This window comes from Oncorhynchus keta, chromosome 12, assembly GCF_023373465.1.
Source record: "Oncorhynchus keta strain PuntledgeMale-10-30-2019 chromosome 12, Oket_V2, whole genome shotgun sequence".
Classification (NCBI taxonomy): domain Eukaryota; kingdom Metazoa; phylum Chordata; class Actinopteri; order Salmoniformes; family Salmonidae; genus Oncorhynchus; species Oncorhynchus keta.
The window spans coordinates 23,296,708-23,324,619 of NC_068432.1; the positions used below are offsets into that span (position 1 = coordinate 23,296,708).

The 27,912-nt window shown below is 40.9% G+C and overlaps 1 protein-coding gene across 3 annotated transcripts in view; it reads left to right on the forward strand.

Annotated features, from left to right (window-relative positions):
• Positions 1-592: 592 nt before the first annotated feature.
• ncor1 (nuclear receptor corepressor 1) overlaps positions 593-27,912 on the forward strand; it is a 110,820-nt gene continuing 83,500 nt past the window's right edge. For all 3 annotated transcript variants that reach the window (XM_035782236.2, XM_035782237.2, XM_035782238.2), the window contains exons 1-3: positions 593-755; positions 21,422-21,613; positions 26,545-26,639. In XM_035782236.2, the coding sequence (XP_035638129.1) occupies positions 21,503-21,613; positions 26,545-26,639 (206 nt within the window). In that variant the 5' untranslated portion in view covers positions 593-755; positions 21,422-21,502. The remainder of the gene's footprint in view (positions 756-21,421; positions 21,614-26,544; positions 26,640-27,912) is intronic.

The window sequence follows — 27,912 nt, forward strand, 5'->3', positions numbered from 1 at the left end:
GGTTCCGCTACAAAAGTAACATATTCTGCAGTATTTCCTGTTTCTGGAACGTAACATTTTAATACCCTGACAATTTATCATATCTATCTACAAAAAACTCACAGAAAATTGCCGTAAAAAAACGAATATCCATTTGATATGAAATTCAGAAATGTTCTAATGATAACGTTAAATAGACATATGAAAGTTGCCCCTTTTCTGTTGGATGCATCCGTTTGTTGACAACTCCGTTAAAGGTGCAAGTAAGGTAACGTGAAACAACCAACCGATAATTTATCTTATTAAAATCTTGTTTTTTTTGTTTTTATCTAAACTGTGGACACATTACTTGTATTTTGGGGGTTCAACAAGCAGTTTTTGTCTCAGGAGGGAGCCACTATGGAACTTTGGTTCGCCTGTGGGGATGGTTTGAACGTTACACAACATTATCCTTTTTGGTATAATAAAAATAAATACTTTTAAAAAAATCACCTAGTTTGGAAAACGATGATTTGAATGCTAATCACTATTTTAAAATATCTTTAACACTCACAAAAAATATGCTTCATGAAAGTCCTGTATTTTCTTAAATGTAAGAATTTACACAATCCTGCCAGGACATCGATACTAGACAAATCAAATGTGGTGCAGCCAAAACTCTGTGGTGCAGCCTTCTGTCTACAACACTCTTCCACAGTCTGTCAACAGCGGATTTACAAGCATCGGCCCTATAAGACCCCATTTGACTTCTTACAGGGTATTTTTCCGAATGTGAGGTGAGTACCTATCTCTTTGTATGTGCACAGAAGTGACATGTTTTGAAAATATAGCAGAACTTTGGGTTACGCTTAGCTGCCACTTTAGCGTACTGTACTATAGGGTGCGAATTACCCTTTGCAAGATGGCGGCTTGGTTGAAATTCATAGGTGAAATATTGTAGCCAACAACATAATGTTGTTTTACGGTATGTGATGTTTTTATGTACTTTATAACGGGTCAAGTATGCTGCATTTACATATTTATGCCAAATGAAGGCTACCGTTCATTTCAACAAATGAAACGCACATATCCTTAAATTCAGCAACAAGCTATCGATATTGTAAGCTAGCTAGCATGTAAGCTAACAAGGCAAAAAGCAGACTGCAGTGAGCATTGCCTATGCCAAGTTGCTACTATTGTTTGCAGCTGTAATCTTGTGTTGAAAATTTAACTAGCTCAATCGTTTTAGACAATCGTAGTTAATAATTTATTTTCAGAGATGATGTGAAGGTTATATTTCTAGCTTGTAACGTAAACGTTATGCGCGAACTAGCTAGCTAGGCAATCATGTCATCATGTATGTTAGCTCGCTAACATGATTACAAACTAGCTAGTAATTGTAAACATCTGTATAACCAGCATCACCAACAAACACACAAGTAACTATTTGAATATTTCACGGAGACAGCATGTTTAGTCAATACATTGCTCTAATATCATATTCAGTGTGGTTTGTTGCAATCAGTGCTTGTTATTTATTCAGCCTGAACAATACGTTTTTTCCTTGCAACTACAATTCAACATCTGGTCCTGTCTGTCAACAAACTGGTACTAAACGATAATAAGAGTCGTATTAGATATGTTCTGTATTGATGAGCAACTCAGTATTGAGTAGAATGTGAACCAAGTCCTCTAATGTCAGCTGGCCTAAAGATGCAGACTCAGATCATCCAGTTTATTTATGAAGTGCACACTTGACCTGTCTCATCGTCTCCGATAATATGGCCTCATTGGTTGTCAGTTTTACTATTTTATCGAACGTTACATGTTATGTAAAAAAAATATAGGAATGAGGGAAGTGGAAGAGACTCATTCAATATTCTTATTGGTGGTTGTGACGTTGCATTGCCTTAGGTTTTATCTGTTGCTAAATTCTTGGCTGGAAGATGACATAGCCTGATGGAAGATAATTATTGTGCCATCCTTGTGGGCATGTAGAACAAGCATCAAAAACGCACTGGGGAAAGCTGCCACCTCCGGCTAGTGCATTTTGGTTTCTGTAGCCTATATCCAAGTTGTATCAGAGATTGTTCACAATCATAAGAGGGGTGGATTTGAGGATCCCTGTTTCATCATAGTCTAGGTAATGTGTCATTTCAAGTATGAAATCAGTGTTTCTGCAGGGTATTTTATGCCAATTTATTCTTTATGCATTTGAAGGAAAAGCTCATAGGCAACTGCAACTTTGGAGAGCAACTGTGGCGATTTGGTTCCCTTCAAGAATTGCCAATTTTTTTTAGGGAAGCAGCATGACATTAGAGATGCACAGCAGTTCAGGATTTGTCTGGCAGATTAATCCTGACAACAAAATGTGTCTTGTCATTCTTGTCTTCGCCATGTCAGTCTGGATGACACCTGTGTAACAAGATGTTTTGACAAATCCTAGATTTCAGAGGACATCAGATAAACATTCAGGCTTTCCCTCTCAAATTTAATCTGTACAGGCTGTCATCTGCATTAGTGTAACTCCGAAAAGGAAGATGGGGACCTTCGGTGTAAGGAGTTTTTCTAAATTACACTACTGTTCAAAAGTTTGGGTCACTTACAAATGTCCTTCTTTTTGAATGAAAATCACTTTTTTTGTCCATTTTTAAAATAATATAAAATTGATCAGAAATACAGTGTAGACATTGTTCTTAATGATTATTGTAGCTGGGAATGACATATTTTCTTTGTTTTGTTTGGTTAAATTGAATATCTACAGAGGCCCATTATCAACAACCATCACTCCTGTGTTCCAATGCCACGTTGTGTTGGCTAATCCAAGTTGATCATTTTAAAAGGATAACTGATCATTAGAAAACCCCTTTGCAATTATGTTAGCACAGCTGAAAAATGTTGTACTGATTTTAAAGAAGCAATAAAACTGGCCTTTAGACAAACTGGTTCGATAACAGGCACAAAATGTCCAGAAACAAAGAACTTTCTTCTGAAACTCGTCAGTCTATTCTTGTTCTGAGAAATGAAGGATATTGCAGAAACTGAAGCTCTCGTACAACGCTGTGTACTACTCCCTTCACAGAAAAGCGCAAACTGCCTCTAACCAGAATAGAAAGAGGAGTGGGAGGCCCCGGTGCACAACTGAGCAAGAGGACAAGTACATTAGAGTGTCTAGTTTGAGAAACAGACACCTCACAAGTCCTCAACTGGCAGCTTCATTAAATAGTACCCGCAAAACACCAGTCTCAACAGTAAAGGGGTGACTCCAGGATGCTGGCCTGTCCGGTGTCTGTGTTCTTTTGCCCATTAACAATGTCTACACTGTATTTCAGATCAATTTGATGTTATTTTAATGGACAAGAAAATTAGCTTTTCTTTCAAAACCAAGGGCATTTCTAACTGACCCCAAACTTTTGAACGGTAGTGTACATTAAAGCATGGCAATTCAACATGTTTTGTTTGTAGTGTGCTCTTTTTATTGGACAAGGAGGTTTGCCCTCCACAATGAGGTTTGCTCCAGAGAGCCCCTCTGTTAATACTTACGTTGGGCTTGACCATTGCAGCAGCCTCCTACAACACTGCTACCGTCCAGACAGATATATAGGCCATTGATGGATGCTTGTCTATGCTAGTGATTTTCAACCTGTGGTCCACGGGGTTACTGCAGGTGGTCAGTTACATTTTTGTTCACATTTTCTTTCTTCTCACAATAATGTAAGTTGCCAGTATTACTGGTATTGTAATACATTTGACGTAAGTGCGTATTGTTTATAATATTAATCATAATAAGCCTTTAAAGGCCCACCTCAGAAGTTGCCACACATATTTCAGGTAATTCCTGTCCTAAAGTGGAAATTCTTGTTTATGTTCAAATCAAATTTATTTGTCACATACACATGGTTAGCAGATGTTAATGCAAGTGTAGCGAAATGTTTGTGCTTCTATTTCCGACAATGCAGTAATAACCAACGAGTAATCTAACCTAACAATTCCAAAACTACTTCCTTATACACACAAGTGTAAAGGGATAAATAATATGTACATAAAGATACATGAATGAGTGATGGTACATGGAACGGCATAGGCAAGATGCAGTAGATGGTATCGACTACAGTATATACATATGAGATGAGTAATGTAGGGTATGTAAACAAAGTGGCATAGTTTAAAGTGGCTAGTGATACATGTATTACATAAAGATGCAGTAGATGATATAGTGTAGACGTCGACCGATTATGATTTTTCAACGCCGATACCGATTATTGGAGGACCAAAAAAGCCGATACGGATTAATTGGCAGATTATTCCAAATATTTTTATTATTATTTTTTTTAATGACAATTACAACAATACTGAATGAACACTTATTTTAAGTTAATATAATACATAAATAAAATCAATTTAGCCTCAAGTAGATAATGAAACATGTTCAATTTGGTTTAAATAATGCAAAAACAAAGTGTTGGAGAAGAAAGTAAAAGTGCAATATGTGCTATGTAAGAAAGCTAACGTTTCAGTTCCTTGCTCAGAACATGAGAACATATGAAAGCTGGTGGTTCCTTTTAACATGAGTCTTCAATATTCCCAGGTAAGAAGTTTTAGGTTGTAGTAATTATAGGACTATTTCCCTCTATACCATTTGTATTTCATTAACCTTTGACTATTGGATGTTCTTATAGGCACTTTAGTATTGCCAGTGTAACAGTATAGCCTCCGTCTCGCTCCTCCCTGGGCTCGAACCAGCAACACAATGACAACAGCCACCACATCGAAGCAGTGTTACCCATGCAGAGCAAGGGGAACAACCACTCCAAGGCTCAGAGCGAGTGACGTTTGAAACGCTATTAGCGCGCGCTAACTAGCCAGCCATTTCACTTCGGTCACACCAGCCTCATCTCGGGAGTTGATAGGTTTGAAGTCATAAACAGTGCAAGTCTCTCAAAGCACTTAATGATGACGGAGGTGAGTGCTACGGGGCGGTAGTCGTTTAGCTCAGTTACCTTAGCTTTCTTGGGAACAGGGACAATGGTGGCCCTCTTGAAGCATGTGGGAACAGCAGACTGGGATAAGGATTGATTGAATATGTCCGTAAACACACCAGCCAGCTGGTCTGCGTGTGCTCTGAGGACGCGGCTGGGGATGCCGTCTGGACCTGCAGACTTGCGATGGTTAACACGTTTAAATGTTTTACTCACGTCGGCTGCAGTGAAGGAGAGTCCACAGGTTTTGGTTGCGGGCCGTGTCAGTGGCACTGTATTGTCCTCAAAGCGGGCAAAAAAGTTATTTAGTCTGCCTGGGAGCAAGACATCCTGGTCCGAGACGGGGCTGGTTTTCTTTTTGTAATCCGTGATTGATATATTGAAGCAACATCAAGACATCAGTTATAGCTTGGTCACAAATGAGTCTTCCAAATGGACAATGACCCCAAGAATACTTCAAAAGTTGTAGCAAAATGGCTTAACCTCTTGTTCCTACCTGACACGCAGGCTTCCCATCTAGACATCTGGAAATGCAAATGCTCTACGCTAAATGCTAATAGCACTCGTTAAAACTCAAACGTTCATTAAAATACACATGCAGGGTATTGAATTAAAGCTACACTCGTTGTGAATCCAGGCAACAAGTCAGATGTTTAAAATGCTTTTCGGCGAAAGCATGAGAAGCTATTATCTGATAGCATGTAACACCCCAAAAGACCCGCAGGGGACGTAAACAAAATAATTAGCATAGTCGGCGCTACACAAAACGCATAAATAAAATATAAAACATTCATTACCTTTGACCATCTTCTTTGTTGGCACTCCTAGATGTCCCATAAACACTATTGGGTCTTTTTTTCGATTAAATCGGTCCATATATAGCCTAGATATCGATCTATGAAGACTGTGTGACCAACGGAAAAAAATAGCGTCTTGTAACGTCATTTTTTTAAATAAAAAAAGTTGACGATAAACTTTCACAAAACACTTCGAAATACTTTTGTAATGCAACTTTAGGTATTAGTAAACGTTAATAAGCGATCAAATTGATCACGAGGCGATGTATATTCTATAGCTGTACGTCTGGAAATAATGTCCGGGTAAATCTCAACTAAAATATCCGGTCGGAGACCTGAAGAAATGGGCTGTCTCTTGTTCGTTTGACCAAGAAACAAAGCCTAGGCAAATGACAAGACTGTTGACATCGTGTGGAAGCTGTAGGTATTGCAAACTCGGCCCCATTTAATGTGGTTCACCTTTATCAATCGATTGAAGTGGCGCATGGATATATTTTTCCATTTTCAGTGATCAGATTTTCCTGCACTTTTCGATGAAACGCACGTTCTGTTATAGTCACAGCCGTGATTTAACCAGTTTTATAAACGTCTGAGTGTTTTCTATCCACACATACTAATCATATGCATATACTATATTCCTGGCATGAGTAGCAGGGTGCTGAAATGTTGCACGATTTTTAACAGAATGTTCGAAAAAGTAGGGGGTAGGAGTAACAGGTTAACAAGAAATTTGTGGAGTGGTTGAAAAACATGTTTTAATGATTCCAACCAAAGTGTATGTAGACTTCCGACTTTCACTGTAGTACATTTGCTGTTAATTCCTATAATTTCTCATTTCCAATGTTTGTTTGGTTACGGTAATTTCTGTTAATGCATTCAATATATTATTTATTATTATTATTAGTCTTTTACCATTCTCATTGTCGGACTGGACACATTACTCGCAGAGTGCACAACCTATGCTTCACTTGTGTGAAACAAGTTTTGGTTTATTTCATTGCCTTTTTGTGTTTTTTTTCAATTTAGTCATTGTCTTTTTGTTTGGAGTGCTCCTATCAATGTTGAGTAAGATCACACACCTAATTTATGCTTAGAAGAAGGCCTATAGGCTACCTGGCCTGCCTGCAAATGGAGGCATATAAATGTGCACATTTGGGGATCTGATTGGCTTAACACACAACCACTATTGAGCTGTGGAGCCTCTGAATGTAATGTTTTCTTCTCCTTAAACAGCAAGCACACTAAGTCTGTTTTTACATCCATTGAGAATGACAATAGTTCCTTAATTTGAAAAATCTTTCCAGCTCTCCCCATTTAGATAACCACTCTGCATGAAAGGGAAAAACATCATGCTTTGATCCAGTGGAAACTACATAAAATAGGCCTACCTGATTACTCGTTATCCCTTGCGCAAATAGCCTACAGCTGTGTCTGTTCTGAGCTCACTGGCGCAGGAAACTCTGACGGCCCAGAATATTTTATAAAATGTTGGAAGTTTGCTAGCTCAAGCTTCAGGCTGGACCCAAGTTAATATTTGTTTCAAGTTCGTTGCAGACAGGCCATGCATAGCTAATGTGATTTATAGGATATCTATTTTTATCAGGATATGTTCTACCTGCAGGCTGCAATGTTTAGATTTGTTGGCTTTTTGTAGTTAATTTTTAAATAGTTGGCAATAGAAGTGACTTTTTAGGTTGGTAGAATTAATTAACAACATGACATTGATTCTGCGTCACAAAGACGTTATAAATTAAAATGTGCATATGAAAACCATAACTTCCACTCAGATCGGTAGAAACGGTAAGGAAAATTGGCATTCCACATGAAAGTGTGCAGCCGACTTATGTAGCCCATTACCGGCAACTTCAGGAGAGTAACGGCAGAATCTGCAGGAGCAGGAGAATGGTTGGGTCAGGTTTTTTAATTTTCTTCTTCTGGTTATCTTGATCTCTGGATCCCTCTTGAGTTATTTGTTTCTTATTTCATCAAACAAAGTGCTTAAGCATCAGACAAGCTCAATGCATATAGACACCTAAGGTGTGTCTGTATATGAAAAAATACACATTTAAACATTGACCAGACTACTTTAGGTCAACCCAAGTTTTTGTTGTTGTCGGGGACAACTCTAAAGCTATGTGAGCGCCATTTCAGTTCGGACAAGCATACTGTAAGTCAAGTGAAAATAATTATTTCAGAAAGACTAGCAGCCTAGCTAAACCATGCCTATTGTCCAACAGAATGCATTCAACGGAAATGTGTCTTCTGCATTTAACCCAACCCCTCTGAATCAGAGAGGTTTGGGGGCTACCATAATCGACATCTAAAATGAAATCGTATCACGCAATTCTACCGTCTATTTTTAGACTAGCACAAAAATAAGTGAAACTTGACAAATTTCCAATGGATGATGAAATTTTGCTGGTAAAAAAGTGGAGGTGCAAAAGTTTGCACCACTTTTAATTTTCACCATGGCGTAGCCAGCCATTGAGCCAGAGACAGAAGAAAGTCAATGAACTAACTAGACCAGACCCAGCTGCTATTGCATTAGTGTCTATGGGAGAGCCACCCCGTTAAGTAGATCGGAACCAACAATTTTTTTTCAATGGTAAATGGTCTGAGTGAACCATCGTAATTTATCCACCATCTTTGCTGTATCCAAAGATTCTATTATTTAGCTCAGCAGTCACAACTTGCAAACTTTGCAGGTGGTTATGAATAATAAACAATGCCATGCTGGTGGGTGGTATGGTACCATTCAAATAAAACTCAGCCCTGAAACAAAAAAACAGGCAAAAAATAATTGACTTGCCATTGCATAGGAAAAGACACGTCATTGGCACAAATTTGCTTGAAGCGGGCAGTTATGTTATTTCAAGCCCAAATATATCATACTTTTACTAAAAGTATGACTTATTGATATGAATGAGGGAAGTGGAAGACTCATTCAATATTTCTATGGTGGTTGTGATGTTGCATTGGGTAACATCTGGCCATCGTCTTTCTACTCGAAAAAGTAGATTACTACTGGTGTTGGTGTTTTTAATTTTAAATGTATTTCACCTTTATTTAACCAGGTAGGCAAGTTGAGAACAAGTTCTCATTTACAACTGTGACCTGGCCAACATAAAGCAAAGTAGTTTGACACATAACAACACAGAGTTACACATGGAGTAAAACAAACATACAGTCAATAATACAGTAGAAAAATAAGTCTATATACAATGTGAGCAAATGAGGTGAGATAAGGTAGGTAAAGGCAATAAATAGGCCATGGTGGCGAAGTAAATAGAATATAGCAATTTAAATACTGGAATGGTAGATTTGACAATAGATGAGTGTGCAAAGTAGAAATACTGGGGTGCAAAGAAGCAAAATAAATAAATATAGTAGGGGAAGAGGTAGTTGTTTGGGCTATTTATAGATGGGCTATGTACAGGTGCAGTGATTTGTGACCTGCTCTGAAAGCTGGTGCTTAACTTCTTGCGTCGAGCAATCCCGTATCTGGGAGCGTAATTATAGCCTCAAGCTCATTATCATAACGCAACGTTAACTATTCATGAAAATCGCAAATGAAAGAAATATATTCACTCACAAGCTTAGCCTTTTGTTAACAACACTGTCATCTCAGATTTTCAAAATATGCTTTTCAACCATAGCTACACAAGCATTTGTGTAAGAGTATTGATAGCTAGCATAGCATTAAGCCTAGCATTCAGCAGGCAACATTTTCACAAAAACAAGAAAAGCATTCAAATAAAATAATTTACCTTTGAAGAACTTCGGATGTCTTCAATGACGAGACTCTCAGTTAGATAGCAAATGTTCATTTTTTCCCAAAATATTATTTGTGTAGGAGAAATCGCTCCGTTTTGTTCATCACGTTTGGCTAAGAAAAAAATCTGAAAATGCAGTCTCTACAACGTCAAACTTTTTACCAAATTAACTCCATAATATCGACAGAAACATGGCAAACATTGTTTAGAATCAATCCTCAGTGTTTTTCACATATCTATTCGATGATACATTTTTTTATTTTATTTTTTATTTCACCTTTATTTAACCTGTTAAGTCGACCCTCTACTTTTTCGAACATTCTGTTAAAAATCGCGCAACATTTCAGCGCCCTGCTACTCAGGCCAGGAATATAGTATATGCATATGATTAGTATGTGTGGATAGAAAACACTCAGACGTTTATAAAACTGGTTAAATCACGGCTGTGACTATAACAGAACGTGCGTTTCATCGAAAAGTGCAGGAAAACCTGATCACTGAAAATGGAAATAAATATCCTTGTGCAACTTCCAGGAATTGCTCAAAGTGAACCGAATTAAATGAGGCTGAGGTTGCAGTGCCTACAGCTTCCACACGATGTCTAGAGTCTTGTCATTTGATTCAGCTTTGATTCTTGGTCAAACCGAATCAAGGGAACCGATTCCCTCCGGTCTCTGACCGGATGTTTTGGTCGAGCTCTCTCCAGACATTTTTTCGAGACGGACACCTATAGAATTTACATCGCCTCCTGATGAATTTTATCGCTTATTAACGTGTACTAATACCTAAAGTTGCATTACAAAAGTATTTCGAAGTGTTTTGTGAAAGTTTATCGTCGACTTTTTGAATTTTAAAAAATGACGTTACGTTATGAAACGCTATTTTTTTCCCGTTTATCACACAGTCTTCATAGATCGATATCTAGGCTATATATGGACCGATTTTAATCGGAAAAAAGACCCAATCGTGATTATGGGACATCTAGGAGTGCCAACAAAGAAGATGGTCAAAGGTAATGAATGTTTTATATTTTATTGTGCGGTTTGTGTAGCGCCGAATATGCAAATTATTTTGTTTACGTCCCCTGCGGGTCTTTTGGGGTGTTACATGCTATCAGATAATAGCTTCTCATGCTTTCGCCGAAAAGCATTTTAAAAATCTGACTTTTTGCCTGGATTCACAACGAGTGTAGCTTTAATTCAATACCCTGCATGTGTATTTTAATGAACGTTTGAGTTTTAACTAATACTATTAGCATTTAGCGTAGCGCATTTGCATTTCCAGAGCTCTAGATGGGACGCCTGCGTGCCAGGTAGGAGCAAGAGGTTAACCAGGTAGGCTAGTTGAGAACAAGTTCTCATTTGCAACTGCGACCTGGCCAAGATAAAGCATAGCAGTGTGAACAGACAACACAGAGTTACACATGGAGTAAACAATTAGCAAGTCAATAACACAGTAGAAAAAAAGGGGAGTCTATATACAATGTGTGCAAAAGGCATGAGGAGGTAGGCAAATAATTACAATATTGCAGATTAACACTGGAGTGATAAATGATCATGTACAGGTAGAGATATTGGTGTGCAAAAGAGCAGAAAAGTAAATAAATAAAAACTGTGGGGATGGGGTAGGTAAAATTGGCTGGGCTATTTACCAATAGACTATGTACAGCTGCAGCGATCGGTTAGCTGCTCAGATAGCTGATGTTTGAAGTTGGTGAGGGAGATAAAAGTCTCCAACTTCAGCAATTTTTTTTTTAAATTTTTTTAATTTTTTTAAATATTTTTTTAATTTTTTTTTTTTTTTTTTTTTTTTTTTTGCAATTCGTTCCAGTCCCAGGCAGCAGAGTACTGGAACGAAAGGCGGCCTTAGCTTTCCTGACTGACTGCGTGTATTGGTTCCTGACTTCCCTGAACAGTTGCATATCGCGGGGACTGTTCGATGCTATTGCAGTCCGCCACAGGATGTTTTTGTTCTGGTCGAGGGCAGTCAGGTCTGGAGTGAACCAAGGGCTGTATCTGTTCTTAGTTCTGCATTTTTTGAACGGAGCATGCTTATCTAAAATGGTGAGGAAGTTACTCTTAAAGAATTACCAGGCATCCTCAACTGACGGGATGAGGTCAATGCAGGGCCTGGGTATACCTCCACATCACCCGCGGAACAGAGAAGGAGTAGTATGAGGGTGCGGCTAAAGGCTATCAACTGGTCGCCTAGAGCGTTGGGGACAGAGAATAAGAGGAGCAGGTTTCTGGGCATGGTAGAATATATTCAGGGCATAATGTGCAGACAGGGGTATGGTGGGGTGCGGGTACGGCGGAGGTAAGCCCAGGCACTGGGTGATGATGAGAGAGGTTGTATCTCTGGACATGCTGGTTGTAATGGGTGAGGTCACCGCATATGTGGGAGGTGGGACAAAGGAGGTATGAGGAGTGGGACTAGGGGCTCCATTGTGAACTAAAACAATGATAACTAACCTGAGCAACAGTATACAAGGCATATTGACATTTGAGAGAGACCTACAGCGAGGCATACAGTAATCACAGGTGTTGAATTGGGAAAGCTAGCTAAGATTGTGGGTGAGACAACAGCTAATCAGCTAGCATAACAACAGCAGGTAAAATGGCATTGACAAGGCAGCGGAGCCGACAGATAAAACAAACAAGAAGAATGGAGTACCGTGATTAATGGACAGTCCAGCGTGCATCAGCAATGTAGCCAAGTGATCAGAATCCAGGGGCAGCGGTGGATGGGGCAGGGGGGCTGGACTGGCAAGTGTTATCCAGGTTAAAAAAAATGACTAAATAGCTTGTAGCTAGTTAGCTGGTTAGCTTCTGGAGGTTCTTGAGTGTGTTCTAAAAATTAAAAATAATAGCGATTCCGTATCACATTGGGTGAGGCAGGTTTCCGGAAGGTATAAACAAATTTTAAAAATCGGGAAGAGATAGAAAGTACATATGGGCCACTGCGATGCAGACGGTTAGCAGGCCTGTGCTAACAAGCTAACAGATTAGCAGGCCGGGGTAAACAAGGTAGTAGTTAGCGGACCTGGGCTAAACAAGCTAGCAGTTAACATGCCGAATTAGCAAGCAAGGAGATAGTGAGGGCTAGAGAGTTAGCCTTCTGTGGCACTCATTCGTGGCAGCTGTGTTTCTCCTCGAAGCAAACTGAAAAAGACACGCAGCTGGAGATTACGCAATAATTGTGACGGAGGACACCAAGCGACCACCTGGTAGCGTAATCATAGCCTCAAGCTCAATACCATAACGCAACGTTAACTATTCATGAAAATCGCAAATGAAATGAAATTAATATGCTAGCTCTCAAGCTTAGCCTTTTGTTAACAACACTGTCATCTCAGATTTTCAAAAATATGCTTCTCTACCATAGCAAACTAGCATTTAGCATTAGCATTTAGCATTAGCTTTAGCAGGCAACATTTTCACAAAAACCAGCAAAAACATTCAATAAATAATTTACCTTTGAAGAACTTCGGATGTTTTCAATGAGGAGACTCTCAGTTAGATAGCAAATGTTCAGTTTTTCCTGAAAGATTTTTTGTGCAAGAGAAATCGGTCCGTTTGGTGTGTCACGTTTGGCTACCAAAAACCCCCAGAAAATTCAGTTATGCAAACGCCAAACTTTTTTCCAAATTAACTCCATAATATCGACTGAAACATGGCAAACGTTGTTTAGAACCAATCCTCAAGGTGTTTTTCACATATCTATTCGATGATGTATCGTTCCTGGAAGTATGAGTCTCCTTCTGTATCGCATGGTACAAGGATTGCCACTGGGAATTACGCACCGACTAAGGACACCGGGCGGCCCCCTGGCAAATGTAGTCTCTTATGGCCAATCTTCCAATGATATGCCTACAAATACGTCACAATGCTGCAGACATCTTGGACGAACGGCAGAGCGCATAAGCTCGTTCACAGCATATTCACAGCCATATAAGGAGACGTTAGTAGAACAGAGCGTCAAAAATCCTGATCATTTCCTGTTTGAAGTTTCATCTTGGTTTCGCCTGTAAGATCAGTTCTGGGGCACTCATAGATAATATCTTTGCAGTTTTGAAAACGTCAAGAGTTTTTTCTTTCCAACGCTGGCAATTTATATGCATAGTCAAGCATCTTTTCGTGACAAAATATTGCGCTTAAAACGGGCACTTTTTTAAAATCCAATAATGAAATAGCGCACCCATAGCTTCAAGAGGTTTTAAGGTCAATCTTCCAATGATTTGCCTACAAATACGTCACAATGCTGTCGACACCTTGGGGAAACGACAGAAAGTCTAAGCTCATTCGTGACCCATACACAGCCATATAAGGAGACATTGGAACACAGCGCATTCAAAATCTGGGGCACTTCCTGTATGAAATTTCATCTTGGTTTCACCTGTAGCATTAGTTCTGTGGCACTCACAGACAATATCTTTGCAGTTTTGGAAACACCAGAGTGTTTTCTTTCCAAAGCTGTCAATTGTATGCATATTCAAGCATCTTTTCGTGACAAAATATCTTGTTTAAAACGGGAACGTTTTTTTATTTATAAATTAAAAGAGCGCCCCCTATATCCAAGAAGTTAACTTCTTACGGGATTGATAAAAGACACAAGGGTTATGCATGGAACTTTAGATAAACTTCTCCTTAATGCAACCGCTGTGTCAGATTTTTTTTAAACGACAGAAAAAGCACACCATGCAATAATCTGAGTATGGCGCTCAGACACAAAAACAAGCCATACAGATACCCGCCATGTTGTGGAGTCAACAGAAGTCAGAAATAGCATTATACATATTAACTTACCTTTGATGATCTTCATCAGAATGCACTCCCAGGAATCCCAGTTCCACAATAAATGTTTGTTTTTGTTCGATAAAGTCCATTTATGTCCAAATACCTCATTTTTGTTTGGCCAAATGAAAAGTCAAAAAGATCTGTTACATTTCGTAGAAACATGTCAAACGATGTATAGAATCAATCTTTAGGATGTTTTTAACATAAATTTTCAATAATGTTTCAACCGGAGAATTCCTTTTGTCTTTAGAAATGCAATGGAACGCAGCTACCTCTCACGTGCGCTCGCCTGACTGAGCTTATGGCCTTGGTACCAGACCTCTGGTTGACGCAGCTCTCATTCTCTCCTCCTTCACAGTAGAAGCCTCAAACAAGGTTCTAAAGACTGTTGACATCTAGTGGAAGCCTTAGGTAGAGCAATCGGACCAAATGTACACAGTCTTGGATAGGCAAAGAGTTGAAAAACTACAAACCTCAGATTTCACACTTCCTGGTTGTATTTTGTCTCAGGTTTTTTGCCAGCCATATGAGTTCTGTTATACTCACAGACATCATTCAAACAGTTTTAGGAACTTCAGAGTGTTTTCTATCCAAATCTACTAATAATATGCATATGCATAATATTCTTCTTGGCCTGAGTTGCAGGGAGTTTACTCTGGGCACCTTATTCATCCAAGCTACTCAATACTGCTCCCCAGCCATAAGAAGTTTAAGCTAGTGAGGGAGAGAAGTGTTTCCAGTTGGAGAGGACGGAGAGGTGGCCAAAGTAGAAATTGGCTTTGGGGGTGACAAGTGAGATATACCTGCTGGAACGCGTGCTACGGGTGGGTGCAGCTATGGTTACCAGCATGCAAAGATAAGGTGGGACTTTACCTAGCAGGGTCTTGTAGATTACCTTGAGCCAGTGGGTTTGGCGACGAGTATGAAGCGAGGGCCAGCCAACGAGAGCGTACAGGTCGCAGTGGTGGGTAGTATATGGGGCTTTGTTGACAAAACGGGTGGCACTGTGATAGACTGAATCCAATTTGTTAAGTAGGGTGTTGGAGGCTATTTTGTAAATGACATCGCCAAATTCGAGGATCGGTAAGATGGTCAGTTTTACGAGGGTATGTTTGGCAGCATGAGTGAAGGATGCTTTACTGCAAAATATGAAGCCGATTCTAGATTTAACTTTGGATTAGAGATATTTTGGAAGTCTGGAAGGAGAGTTTACAGTCTAACCATAACATAACAGGTATTTGTAGTTGTCCACATATTCTAAGTCAGAACCGTCCAGAGTAGTGATGCTGGACAGGCGGGCAGGTGCAGGCAGCGATCGGTTGAAGAGGATGCATTTAGTTTTTACTTGTATTTAAGAGCAGTTGGAGGAAGGAGAGTTGTATGGTATTGAAGCTCATCTGGAGGGTTGTTAACACAGTGTCCAAAGAAGGGCCAGAAGTATACAGAATGGTGTCATCTGTACAGAGGTGGATCAGAGACTCACCAGCAGCAAGAGCGACATTATTGATATATACAGAGAAGAGAGTCGGCCCAAGTATTGAACCATGGGGCACCCCCATAGACTGTCAGAGGCCCGGACAACAGGCCCTCAGGTTTGACACACTGAACTCTGTCTGAGAAGTAGTTGGTAAACCAGGCGAGGCAATAATTTGAAAAACCAAGGCTGTTGAGTCTGCCGATAAGAATGTGGTGATTGACAGGGTTGAAAGTCTTGGCCAGGTCAATGAACACGGCTGCACAGTATTGTTTCTTATCCATGGCGGTTAAGATATTGTTTAGAACCTTGAGCGTGTCTGAAGTGCACCCATGACCAGCTCTGAAACCAGATTGCATAGCGGAGAAGGTACAGTGGGATTCGAAATGGTCTGTGATCTGTTTGTTAACTTGGCTTTCGAAGACCTTAGAAAGGCAGGGTAGGATAGGTATAGGTCTGTAGCAGTTTGGGTCAAGAGTGTCCCCCCTTGAAAAAATCCTTGTTGAAATTCTCAATTATAGTGGATTTATTGGCGGTGACAGAGTTTCCTATCCTTAGTGTAGTGGGCAGCTGGGAGGAGGTGCTCTTATTCTCCACGTCCCAGAACTTTTTTGAGTTTGTGTTGCAGGATGCAAATTTCTGCTTGAAAAAGCTAGCCTTGGCTTTTCTAACTGCCTGTAAATATTGGTTTCTAACTTCCCTAAAAAGTTGCATATCACGGGGGCTGTTCGATGTTAATGCAGAACGCCAGCGGATGTTTTTGTGTTGGTTAAGGTCAGTCAGGTCTGGAGAGAAACTAGGGCTATATCTGTTCCTGTTTGTATATTTCTTGAATGGGGCATGCTTATTTAAGATGGCGAGGAAGGCATTTAAAATAAATAACCAGGCATCCTCTACTGACGGGATGAGGTCGATATCCTTCCAGGATACCCGGGCCAGGTCAATTAGAAGTGGGGCGGTGTTTCAGGGAGTGTTTCAGGGAGCGTTTGATAGTAATGAGTGGATGTTTTTTGACCGCTGACCCATTACGGATGCAGTCAATTAGTCAGTGATCGCTGAGATCTTGGTTGAAAACAACAGAGGTGTCTATAGAGGGCAAGTTGGTTATGATGATATATATGAGGGTGCCCGTGTTTACGGCTTTGGGGTTGTTCCTGGTAGGTTCATTTGTCATTTGTGTAAGATTGAGGGCATCAAGCTTAGATTGTAGGATGGCCGGGGTGTTAAAAGCATGTCACAGTTTAGGTCACCTAACAGCACGAGCTCTGATGATAAATGGGGGGCATTCAGTTCACATATGGTATCCAGAGCACAGCTGGGGGCAGAGGGTGGTCTATAGCAGGCGGCAACAGTGAGAGACTTGTTTTTAAATAGGTGGATTTTTAAAAGTAGTTGTTTGGTCACAGACCTGGATAGTAGGACAGAACTCTGCAGGCTATCTCTGCAGTAGATTGCAGCACTGCCCCCTTTGGCCATTCTATCTAGTCTGAAAATGTTGTAGTTGGGGATTTCAGAGTTATTGGTGGTCTTGCTAAGCCAGGATTCAGACATCCGGGTTGGCAGAGTGTTTTATTCACTGCTTTAGCACAATCTTAGGGAGGAGGCTTCTAATGTTAACATGCATGAAACCAGGGCTTTTACGGTTACAGAAGTCATCAAAAGAGAGCGCCTGGGGAATAGGAGTGGAGCGTGGCACTGCAGGGCCTGGATTCACCTCTACATCGCCAGAGGCACAGAGGAGGAGTAGGATAAGGGTACTGCTAAAAGCCATGAGAATTGGACGTGTTGGACGCCCGGAACAAAGAGTAAAAGGAGCAAGTTTCTGGGGGCGATTAAAATAGATTCAAGGTATAGTGTACAGACAAAGGTATGGTAGGATGTGAATACAGTGGAGGTAAACCTAGGCATTGAGTGATAATGAGAGATATTGTCTTTATAAACATCATTGAAACAAGGTGATGTCATCGCATCATATAATGAGCAGGGCTAGAGGCTCTACAGTGAAATTAGCCAATAAACACTAACCAGAACTGCAATGGACAAGGCATATTGACACTGAGGAGAGGCATGCTTAGCCGAGTGATCAGAAGGGTCCAGTGAGTAGTGAGGTTGGTTGGGGTCACGGCGATTCACACAGCTAGCCGAGCCATGGGTAGCAAGCTAGCAGAAGATGGTCTGTTTTTAGCCACCCCGTGCATTTCCGTCGGTAGATTAGTGGGTTCCGTGTGGTAGAGGGGACCAATCCAATTGTCAAAATAGTTAGTTATAGTGGCCCAAGAAGATAGCAGCTGATATGCTCAAGACAGCTAACAATTAGCGGGCCGCAGTTAGCAGGGCTCCACATCGGCAGTAAAACAGGTCCGGATAGGTGATTGTAGCCCAGGAGTGGCTGATGGAACTCTTCAGCTGGCTGGCTCCGGGATAATTGGTGTTTGCGCCAGAATCGACGTTAGCCAATAGTCACGTGGATAGCAGCTAGTTAGCTGCAAGATCCAGGTGTTAATGTCCAGAGCTTGCGGTAGAAATCCGGGGATATGGACCGAAAATCGTGTTGTACAAAACTGGCGATAGCTTTCCGAGCTAAAGGATAGCTGATGACCGCTAGCCGTCGTTAGCTGAATACTAATGTTAGCTTGTGAGCTGGTTAACTTCTGGCTAGCTTCTGTTGTGGATTTCGGATACGATGTGAATAATACTTTTGGGGAAAAAACAACCGATCTGCACCACATTTGGTTGCAGGAGAGTTTTTATGTTGAGTTTTTAGAAAAAATATGTAAAAAGATATGCAAAGAAAAAGATAGGAAACATATACACGGGACAAGACGAGGACAAAGGATGTCTGACTGCTACGCCATCTTGGAAACCATAGAATATAAACGCAATAGAAGCGTTGTTTCTTGTACTATTGTCTCTTGTGTCTTTTTTAGAGTACTGTTTCACTAATGTACATTTTCTTCTCTCTTTATTTTGTCTTTCTTTTCTTCTGTTAACTAGATGTTCTTTGTTAGCTAGCTAGCTTCTTCCAGGAGAATCCCTAGCAACTGCTTAGCAACTGGTAAACAATTCAGCTAGCTAAGATAGCTGTACAATTTTATGAAAAATAGTTACTTTTCCAAAGCCTATCTTTGATTGTTGCTTGTTTTGCCTCCAATTCAGTCTTGCAGTTTTCTTTAGCTTTTTTCCAATGTACTTCACTCTAAAAATATGTAAATTTCTATATTTGTAGGAGCTCATTTTTTTCAGCAGCTGCTTCTCAATTTGCTCAATTTGGAATTAATCTATAACATTCCCTGATAAAATGTACTCTCAGTTTGACTGTCAAAATATTTTATGTTTAAAAAATGGTGGTCTTCACGCTTTTGAGCATGATTTGGTGGTCCTTGGAATGGAAAAGGTTGGAACCGCTGATCTATGTTGCATACTGGCAGACAGTATATACAGTCAGGTCCAAAATAATTTGCACCCTTGATAAAGATGAGCAAAATAGACTTTATTTTATACGCAGCTATATTTTATGCTAATTTAAAATATATATTTTATACTAGGCTAATACAATTTCTCAGAAGAATAGATTTAGTTTAACACGTTTTTTTTTGGTCTCAAAGATGGGTGTCAAAATGATTGGCACCCCTGTTTTCAACCTCACCTTGCGAGGATAGCGGCACTGAGCCTTTTTTCTTAAATGTTTTATGAGATTGACCATCCGAGTCTTAGACCATCCGTCCATATAGAATCTATCCAGATCCTTGATATCAATGTAGAAAATAGTAAAAATAAATAAACCCTAGAATGAGTAGGTGTGTCCAAACCTTTGACTGGTACTCTACATCGGTCCATTATCTATTCTACATACTTTATGGTTTTAGTTGTTTTAAGTTTACACTGACAACGTTTTCTAACAGAAAATACCTTATTGATATAAGTTGAGACCCTTTGCTATTGGACTCGAAATTGAGCTCCGGTGCATCCTGTTTCCATTGATCATCTTTGAGATGTTTCTACAACTTGGATTCCACATGTTGTAAATTCAATTGATTGTACATGATTTTGAAAGGCACACACCTGTCTATATAAGGTCCCACAGTTGACAGTAGATATCAGATCAAAAACCAAGCCATGAGGTTGAAGGAATTGTCCGTAGAGCTCCGAGACAGGATTGTGCCAAGGCAAAGATCTGGGGAAGGGTACCAAAACATTTATGAGCATTGAATGTACCCAAGAACACAGTGGCTTCCGTCATTCTTAAATGGAAGAAGTTTGGAACGACCAAGACTCTTCCTAGAGCTGGCCGCCCGGCCAAACTGAGCAGTCGGGGGTGAAGGGCCTTGGTCAGGGACGTAACCAAGAACACGATGGTTCTCTGACTGAGGCCTTTTATGGTAGAGTGGCCAGATGGAAGCCCCTCCTCAGTAAAAGGCACATGACAGCCCTTTTGGAGTTTGCCAAAAGGCACCTAAAGACTCTCTGACCATGAGAAACAAGATTCTCTGGTCTGATGAAAACAAGGTTGAACTCTTTGGCCTAAATGCCAAGCATCACTTCTGGAGGAAACCTTGCACTTTCCCTATGGTGAAGCATGGTGTTGGCAGAATCATGCTGTGGGGATGTTTTTCAGTGGCAGGGACTGGGAAACTAGTCAGGATTGAGGCAAGGATCAGGGATCCTTGACGAAAACCTGCACCAGGGCTCTCGGGACCTCACAGGGGCGACGGTTCACCTTCCAACAGGACAACGACCCTAACCGCACAGCCAAGACCACACTGGATTGGCTTCGGGACATGTCTCTGAATGTCCTTGAGTGGCCCAGCCAGGGCCTGGACTTAAACCTGATCGAACATCTCTTGAGAGACCTGAAAATAGCTGTGCAGCAACGCTCCCCATCCAAGCTGACATAGCTTGAGAGGATCCGCAGAGAAGAATGAGAGAAACTCTCCAAATACAGGTGTGCCAAGCTTGTAGTGTCATACCCAAGAAGATTCAAGGCTGTAATCGCTGCTTGGACCATCGGGTTGTTTGTCATGGCCCTGACTAAGGCCCTTCTCCGATTGCTCAGTTCGGCCGGGCGGCCGGCTCTAGGAAGAGACTTTGTGCTTCCGAACCACAATTCCTTTAACATCATGGCATGGTTTTTGCCATGATGTGGGACCTTAACATAGGAAGGTGTGTGCTTTTCCAAATTATGTCCAATCAATTAAACGTGGACTCCAAGTTGTAGAAACATCTCAAGGATAATCAATGAAATAGGATGCACCTGAGCTCAATTTTCAGTCTCTTGGCAAGGGTCTGAATACTTATGTAAACAAGGCATTTCTGTTATTTATTTTTATAAAATGTTTATATTTTGGGGGGAGTGGCTTCAATGATCTAGCAGAGGAAAACCAAGTCTGACTGAGGAGACTGATATTGGTCAACGATGATACTTCACCTAATCCATTACTGACTGACACTGACAAAACTACTAATATGGTGCACAATAATCTATCCTCCCCCATTTGGAGTTGAGATGCAGCTCAGCTTACTCTTCAGACAGAAATATTGCAGCTGCACAATGCCTCAAAAGCACTGACTCACCTGGGGTGTCCTTCCTTTCCTTGTGTGAGAAAGATGGACACAGATATGAAATCATCCATCTGTCCCTCCTCAGGTGGTTTGGGTCTCAAGCCATGCTCAACCTGAGCCCCTGATCAGTGCAGCAAAAGCCCGCCCGGCTCAAAACTGAGCCAGGATGTCCAGTAGCTCGGGCTACCCCCCTACCCAGGGGAGCTTCAGCAGCGAGCAGAGCCGCTACCCACCACACTCTGTCCAGTACACCTTCAGCACCACACGTCACCAACAGGTAAGAAACTGTGCATGAAGTAACATCATAACTCTCTCGCACTGCATCTCTTGCTATGTTTTTCTTAACACCTATTACCAGCAAGAATGACTTTCTCTCTCTTCATACAACTGATTAACTATTACAAGATTCCCCAACTGGGAGCCCGTGGGCTGAATTTGACACACGGGCAATTTTTATTTGGCCCCTCACGTTTAAAAAAAACAAACAACCAGTTTCTGTACATCCTGGGGTATACGTAGTGCTGTAAGTGCACACAAGGGGCGCTATAGAGTATTATTATTATTATTTAGGCAACTGGGGTGTTGATCCAGGAGGGGTTTGAATGTCTAGTCGCAAGCGCGTACTGATGGGACGCATGGGTAGATAGTGGGCCTGGATGGGTAAGAATGGGAGGGTGAGACAAGCTTGGTTTTGGGAGGTGGAGTGGTGGTAGGCTTGGGGGGGTTGGTTGGTTGGTTTGGGAGCGAGATGGAAGGATTTAATTATACTATAATATACACTACTTTTCAAAGGTTTGGGGTCACTTAGAAATGTCCTTGTTTTTGAAAGAAAATCTTTTTTTTTGTCCATTTAATATAACATCAAATAAATCAGAAATACAGTGTAGACATTGTTAATCTTCTAAATGACTATTGTAGCTGGAAACGGCTCATTTACATTTTTTATTATGGAATATCTACATAGACGTACAGAGGCCCATTATCAGCAACCATCACTCCTGTGTTCCAGTGGCACGTTGTGTTAGCTAATCCAAGTTTATAATTTAAAGGGCTAATTGACCATTTGAAAACTTGGATTAGCTAACACAACGTGCCAGTGAAGTTAGCTTATGTGTTTGCGGGACTCTGCGTGGTGTTGCTAATTTAGCATTTCAAGCACCTCACGGACGATAAAGAATTTGAGTTGAGACTGCAGGTTATCTTCTGCAGCATCGAAGACAGTAATGTGATTGACTCATTTAGAAGCAACGCTCCGTTCCAAGTTGCTTTGTTTTATTTGGGATTGGTTTTCTACGTTTATTTACACAGTTTTATTGTACAGCTGGAGCATATATTGTGAAATGTTATATAATGATCATTATAGTTGTCATGGCTGTTGAATGGGACACTTCACGCTCACAGGCTGTAACTACGCAGAGCAAATATGGCTAATGGTTAGGGAAACATAATCTTTTGGAACATAAATGGTTGTGGTAACCAAGTGAAGAGGAAAGAGATTTTGATATTTAAAATCAAAACAGGTGGATTTTGTGTTAATACAGGAATGACAGAGGCACTGAAAGAGGAAGCTGGGTTGCAAAGGTTTATCATAGCTCATTTAATTCCAAACAAAATGGGGAGATTTTATTCAGATAAGCAAAATACATTTTGTAATGTTGAAGCAACATAGTTTCGCAGTCTTATCTGCATTGAGGCTCTTTATAAATAGGATTACGCAACATATACAGTTGAAGTCGGAAGTTTACATTCACCTTAGCCAAATACATTTGAACTCAGTTTTTCACAATGGCTGACATTTAATCCTAGTAACAATTCCTTGTCTTAGGTCAGTTAGGATCACCACTTTATTTTAAGAATGTGAGATGTCAGAAGAATAATATAGAATTATTTATTTCAGCTTTTATTTCTTTCATCATATTTCCAGTGGGTCAGAAGTTTACATACACACAGTTAGTATTTGGTAGCAATGCCTTTAAATTGTTTAATTTGCGTCAAACTTTTCGGTAGCCTTCCACAAGCGTCCCATAATAAGTTGGGTGAATTGTGGCCCATTCCTCCTGACAGAGCTGGTTTAACCGAGTCATGTTTGTAGGCCTCCCTGCTCGCACAAGCTTTTTCAGTTCTGCCGACAAATTTTCTATGGGATTGAGATCGGAGCTTTGTGATGGCCACTCCAATACCGTGGCTTTGTTGTCCTTAAGCCATTTGCCACAACGTTGGAAGTATGCTTGGGGTCATTGTTCATTTGGAAGACCCATTTGTGATCAAGCTTTCACGTCCTGACTGATGTCTTGATGTTGCTTCAATATATCCACATACTTTTCCTCCCTCGTGATGCCAACTATTTTTTGTGAAGTGCACCAGTCCCTCCTCCAGCAAAGCACCCCAACAAGATGATGCTGCCACCCCCGTGCTTCACGGTTGGGATGGTGTTCTTCAGCTCGCAAGCCTCCCCCTTTTCCTCCAAACATAACGATGGTCATTATGGCCAAACAGTTCTATTTTTGTTTCATCAGACCAGAGGACATTTCTCCAAAAAGTACGATCTTTGTCCCCATGTGCAGTTGCAAACCGTAGTTTGACTTTTTTTTTTATGGCTGTTTTGGAGCAGTGGCTTCTTCCTTACTGAGTGGCCTTTCAGGTTATGTCAATATAGGACTCGTTTTACTGTGGATCCACAGGTACACCTGCAATTGTCAATTAGCCTATATAGCCTATCAGAAGCTTCTAATGCCATGACATCGTTTTCTGGAATTTTCCAAGCTGTCTAAAGGCACAGTCATTTTAGTGTATGTAAACCTCTGACCCACTGGAATTGTGGCTCGGGTGGTTGATTTTCTCAATTCTCTTTTTGGCCGTGCTGTGACATCGGGTGCTGTAGTTGTCCTGGAGGGCAGGTAGTGTGCAGACCTCACCACCCCCTGGAGAGCCCAGTGGTTGCTGGCGGTGCAGTTGCCGTACCAGGCGGTGATGCAGCCCGACAGGATGCTCTCAATGGTGCTTCTGTAACAGTTTGTGAGGGTCTTAGGGGACAAGCCGAATTGTTGAGGGAGAGGTTATTTTCCTGGCACCACTCACCTCCCTGTAGGCTGTCTCGTCATTGTTGATAATCAGGCCTACTACTGTTGTGTCGTCTGCAAACTTGATTTAAGTTAGATGCGTTCTTGTCCACGCAGTCATGGGTGAACAGGGAGTACATGATGGGGCTGAGCACGCACCCTTGTGGAACCCCTGTGTTGAGGATCAGCGAAGTGGAATTGTTGTTTCCTACCTTCACCACTTGGGGGGCGGCTCGTCAGGAAGTCCAGGACCCAGTTGCACAGGGTGTGCTTCAGACCCAGGGCTCCGAGCTTAATCATGTGCTTGGAGGGTACTAGGGTGTTGAAGGCTGAGCTGTAGTCAATGAACAGCATTCTTACATATGTATTTCTCTTGTCCAGATGGGATAGGGCAGTGCGCAGTGCAATGGTGATTGCATCATCTGTGGATCTATAGGGGCGGTATGCACATTGAAGTGGGTCTAGGGTATCAGGTAAGTTGGAGGTGATATGATCCTTAAATATCCTCTCAAAGGACTTCATGATCACAGAAGTGAGTGCTACGCTGCGATAGTCAATTTGTTCCCTTTGCTTTCTTGGGTACAGGAACAATGGTGGACATCTTGAAGCAAGTGGAAACGGCCGACTGGGATAGGGAGAGATTGAATATGTCCGTAAACACTCCAGCCAGCTGGCCTGCGAATAATCATTATAACATAATCATCAATGCTTCATAGTTTTACATTGAAATTTACATTGAAATTAACAGTACAGTAAAAGGCCTATGTTTTGAATTTAATTTGCAAGGGATAATAACTGTTTTGAGATTAATTAGCAGTTGACTGATAACCTAGGGTCCGTCTCTCTCAAACCTTTTCCTTGCAGTTGTAGCAACATAAAAATGATCCCAAAACACACAATCCACAAAGGTCATTTCATGTTTGTTAGGAATTGATTACAAATTTCTCAGACCCTGACTTATACCGAATGCAGTCAATGGTACATTTCTGGTTATTTACAACCCATCTATGGACAAAATAACGGTTGTTGTTATCCTCTAGGTAAGCCTCAACTTTCTGTTAAGTGCATTGACATGTCAAGTTTTGTTTGTAGGTCACAGTGTCCTGATAGAAGACAATTTTTGTTTTCTAGTGTGATAGATTAAATAGATGTTAGAGTCATGTTTGACCAAGGTACTAAGGTGCTTGATGACTCAAATCAAAATCAAATTTAGATAGCCCTTCGTACATCCGCTGACATCTCAAAGTGCTGTACTGAAACCCAGCCTAAAATCCCAAACAGCAAGCAATGCAGGTGTAGAAGCACGGTGGCTAGGAAAAACTCCATAGAAAGGCCAAAACCAGAACCAGGCTATGAGGGGTGGCCAGTCCTCTTCTGGCTGATGAAGTGGTTGTGCCAATAACTGCAGTGAAGCTCCACCATAACCTCTGAAGTGTCTTGGTGCTTCTCTGGCTATTTGTACAGTACAGTCGCCTCATTGGCTGCATTTACACAGGCAGCCCAATTCTGATATTTTTTCCCCACTAATTGGTATTTTGACCAACCACATCAGATCTTTTTCAGAGCTGGTCTGATTGGTCAAAAAGCAATTAGTGGAAATAAGATCAGAATTGGGCTGCCTGTGTAAATGCAGCCAATGTGACTGAACAAATAGTTTTTTATTCACATCGTTAATAATCATCAAGTAGAGTAGTTTCCCCTTTTGATAGTGTCGATGTATCATAGACATAAATGTCTCTGGATATGCCTCTGGTGCAAGGACACCGATAGTTTTACTGTTCTTTTCACAACAGATCAAAGAGAAAAAATGCCTAATCCCTCTCATCCCTCTCATACATTCTAACATGCTGGATTCTGCAATGCTGCCCGCTTTGTTTTGCGTTATGGAAAGTATAGGGACCTACAAGTCATTTTATTATCTTAAATATAAAATTAAAAAAAGGTTTTGGCGAAAGCTTTGTTTTGGTGATATGTGTTCTTGCTATGACTTGCAATGTGTTATCATCAGGCTGTGCAGACCTGCCCTGTTCACTGTGCCCAGACTGGCTGTCACCCACCATGTTATTATGGATAGCTTCCCATGTCATGACCTTGTGTGTGTGTGTGTGTGTGTGTGTGTGTGTGTGTGTGTGTGTGTGTGTGTGTGTAGGAGTTCACCGTCCCGGACTACCGAGGTCACCTGCAGGACCAGCAGGGTCGGCGAAGGCCTTCCTTGCTTTCTGAATTCCACCCTGGAACTGAGAGGTACGTAACCATACCAACAGCCACCTCCAATCTATACTTGACAAAATTATAAATGCAACAATTTAAACGATTTTACTGACTTACAGTTCATATAAGGAAATCAAGTAAATTTAAGTAAATTCATTAAACCCTAATCTATGGATTTCACATAACTGGGCATAGGCCCACCCACTGGGGAGTTGCCACAGCCAATCAGAATGAGTTTTTCCCCCACAAAAGGGCTTTATTACAGATAGAAATACTCCTCAATTTCATCAGCTGTCCGGGTGGTCGGTCTTATTCTCTAAAACGATGTTGCAATAATCAATGACCAGCAGCGTACTGGTAGTAATACATCTAATAAATAATCATTTTAGCAGCATTATGTTGTCATCCAGAGTCACATATAATAATGTATTTATTTATTTTCCAAGCTATAGCACACAATATTTTACAGCAGGTTTTTAAAGGACCAATGAGTTTGCTCTGCTTTGTATTTAAATTTTTGCCATGGAAAAAAAATATCGCAATATTGGTATAGTCATAGCCCTAGTACACTCTAGACCCATGTATTTACCATGAACAAAAATATAACGCCATATGTTAAGTGTTTCATAAGCTGAAATAAAAGATTCCAGAAATGTTCCATACACACAAACTTATTTCCTGCAAATTTTGTGCACAAATGTGTTTACATCCCTGTTAGTGAGCAATTTCTCCTTTGCCACTATAATCCATCCATCTGACAGGTGTGGCATATCAAGAAGCTGAGCAAACAGCATGATGATCATTGTGCTGTGGACAATAAAAGGCCACTCTAAAATGTGCAGTTTTGTCATGCAACACAATCCCACAGATGTCTCAAGTTGAGGGAGTGTGCAGTTAGCATGCTGACTGCTGGAATGTCCACCAGAGCTGTTGTCAGAACATTTTCTTTTCTTTTCTTTACAATTGTTATTTTGCCCATCTTAATCTTTTATTTTTATTGGCCAGTCTGAGATATACTTTTTCGTTGCAACTCTGCCTAGGCCAGCATCCCGGAGTCGCCTCGTCACTGTTGACCTTGAGACTGGTGTTTTGCGGGTACTATTTAATGAAGCTGCCAGTTGAGGACTTGTAAGGCGTCTGTTTCTCAAACTAGACATTCTAATGTACTTGTCCTCTTTCTCAGTTGTGCACCGGGGCCTCCCATTCCTCTTTCTATTCTGGTTAGGGCCAGTTGGCGCTGTTCTGTGAATGGAGTAGTACACAGCGCTGTACCAGATCTTCAGTTTCTTGGCAATTTCTCACATGG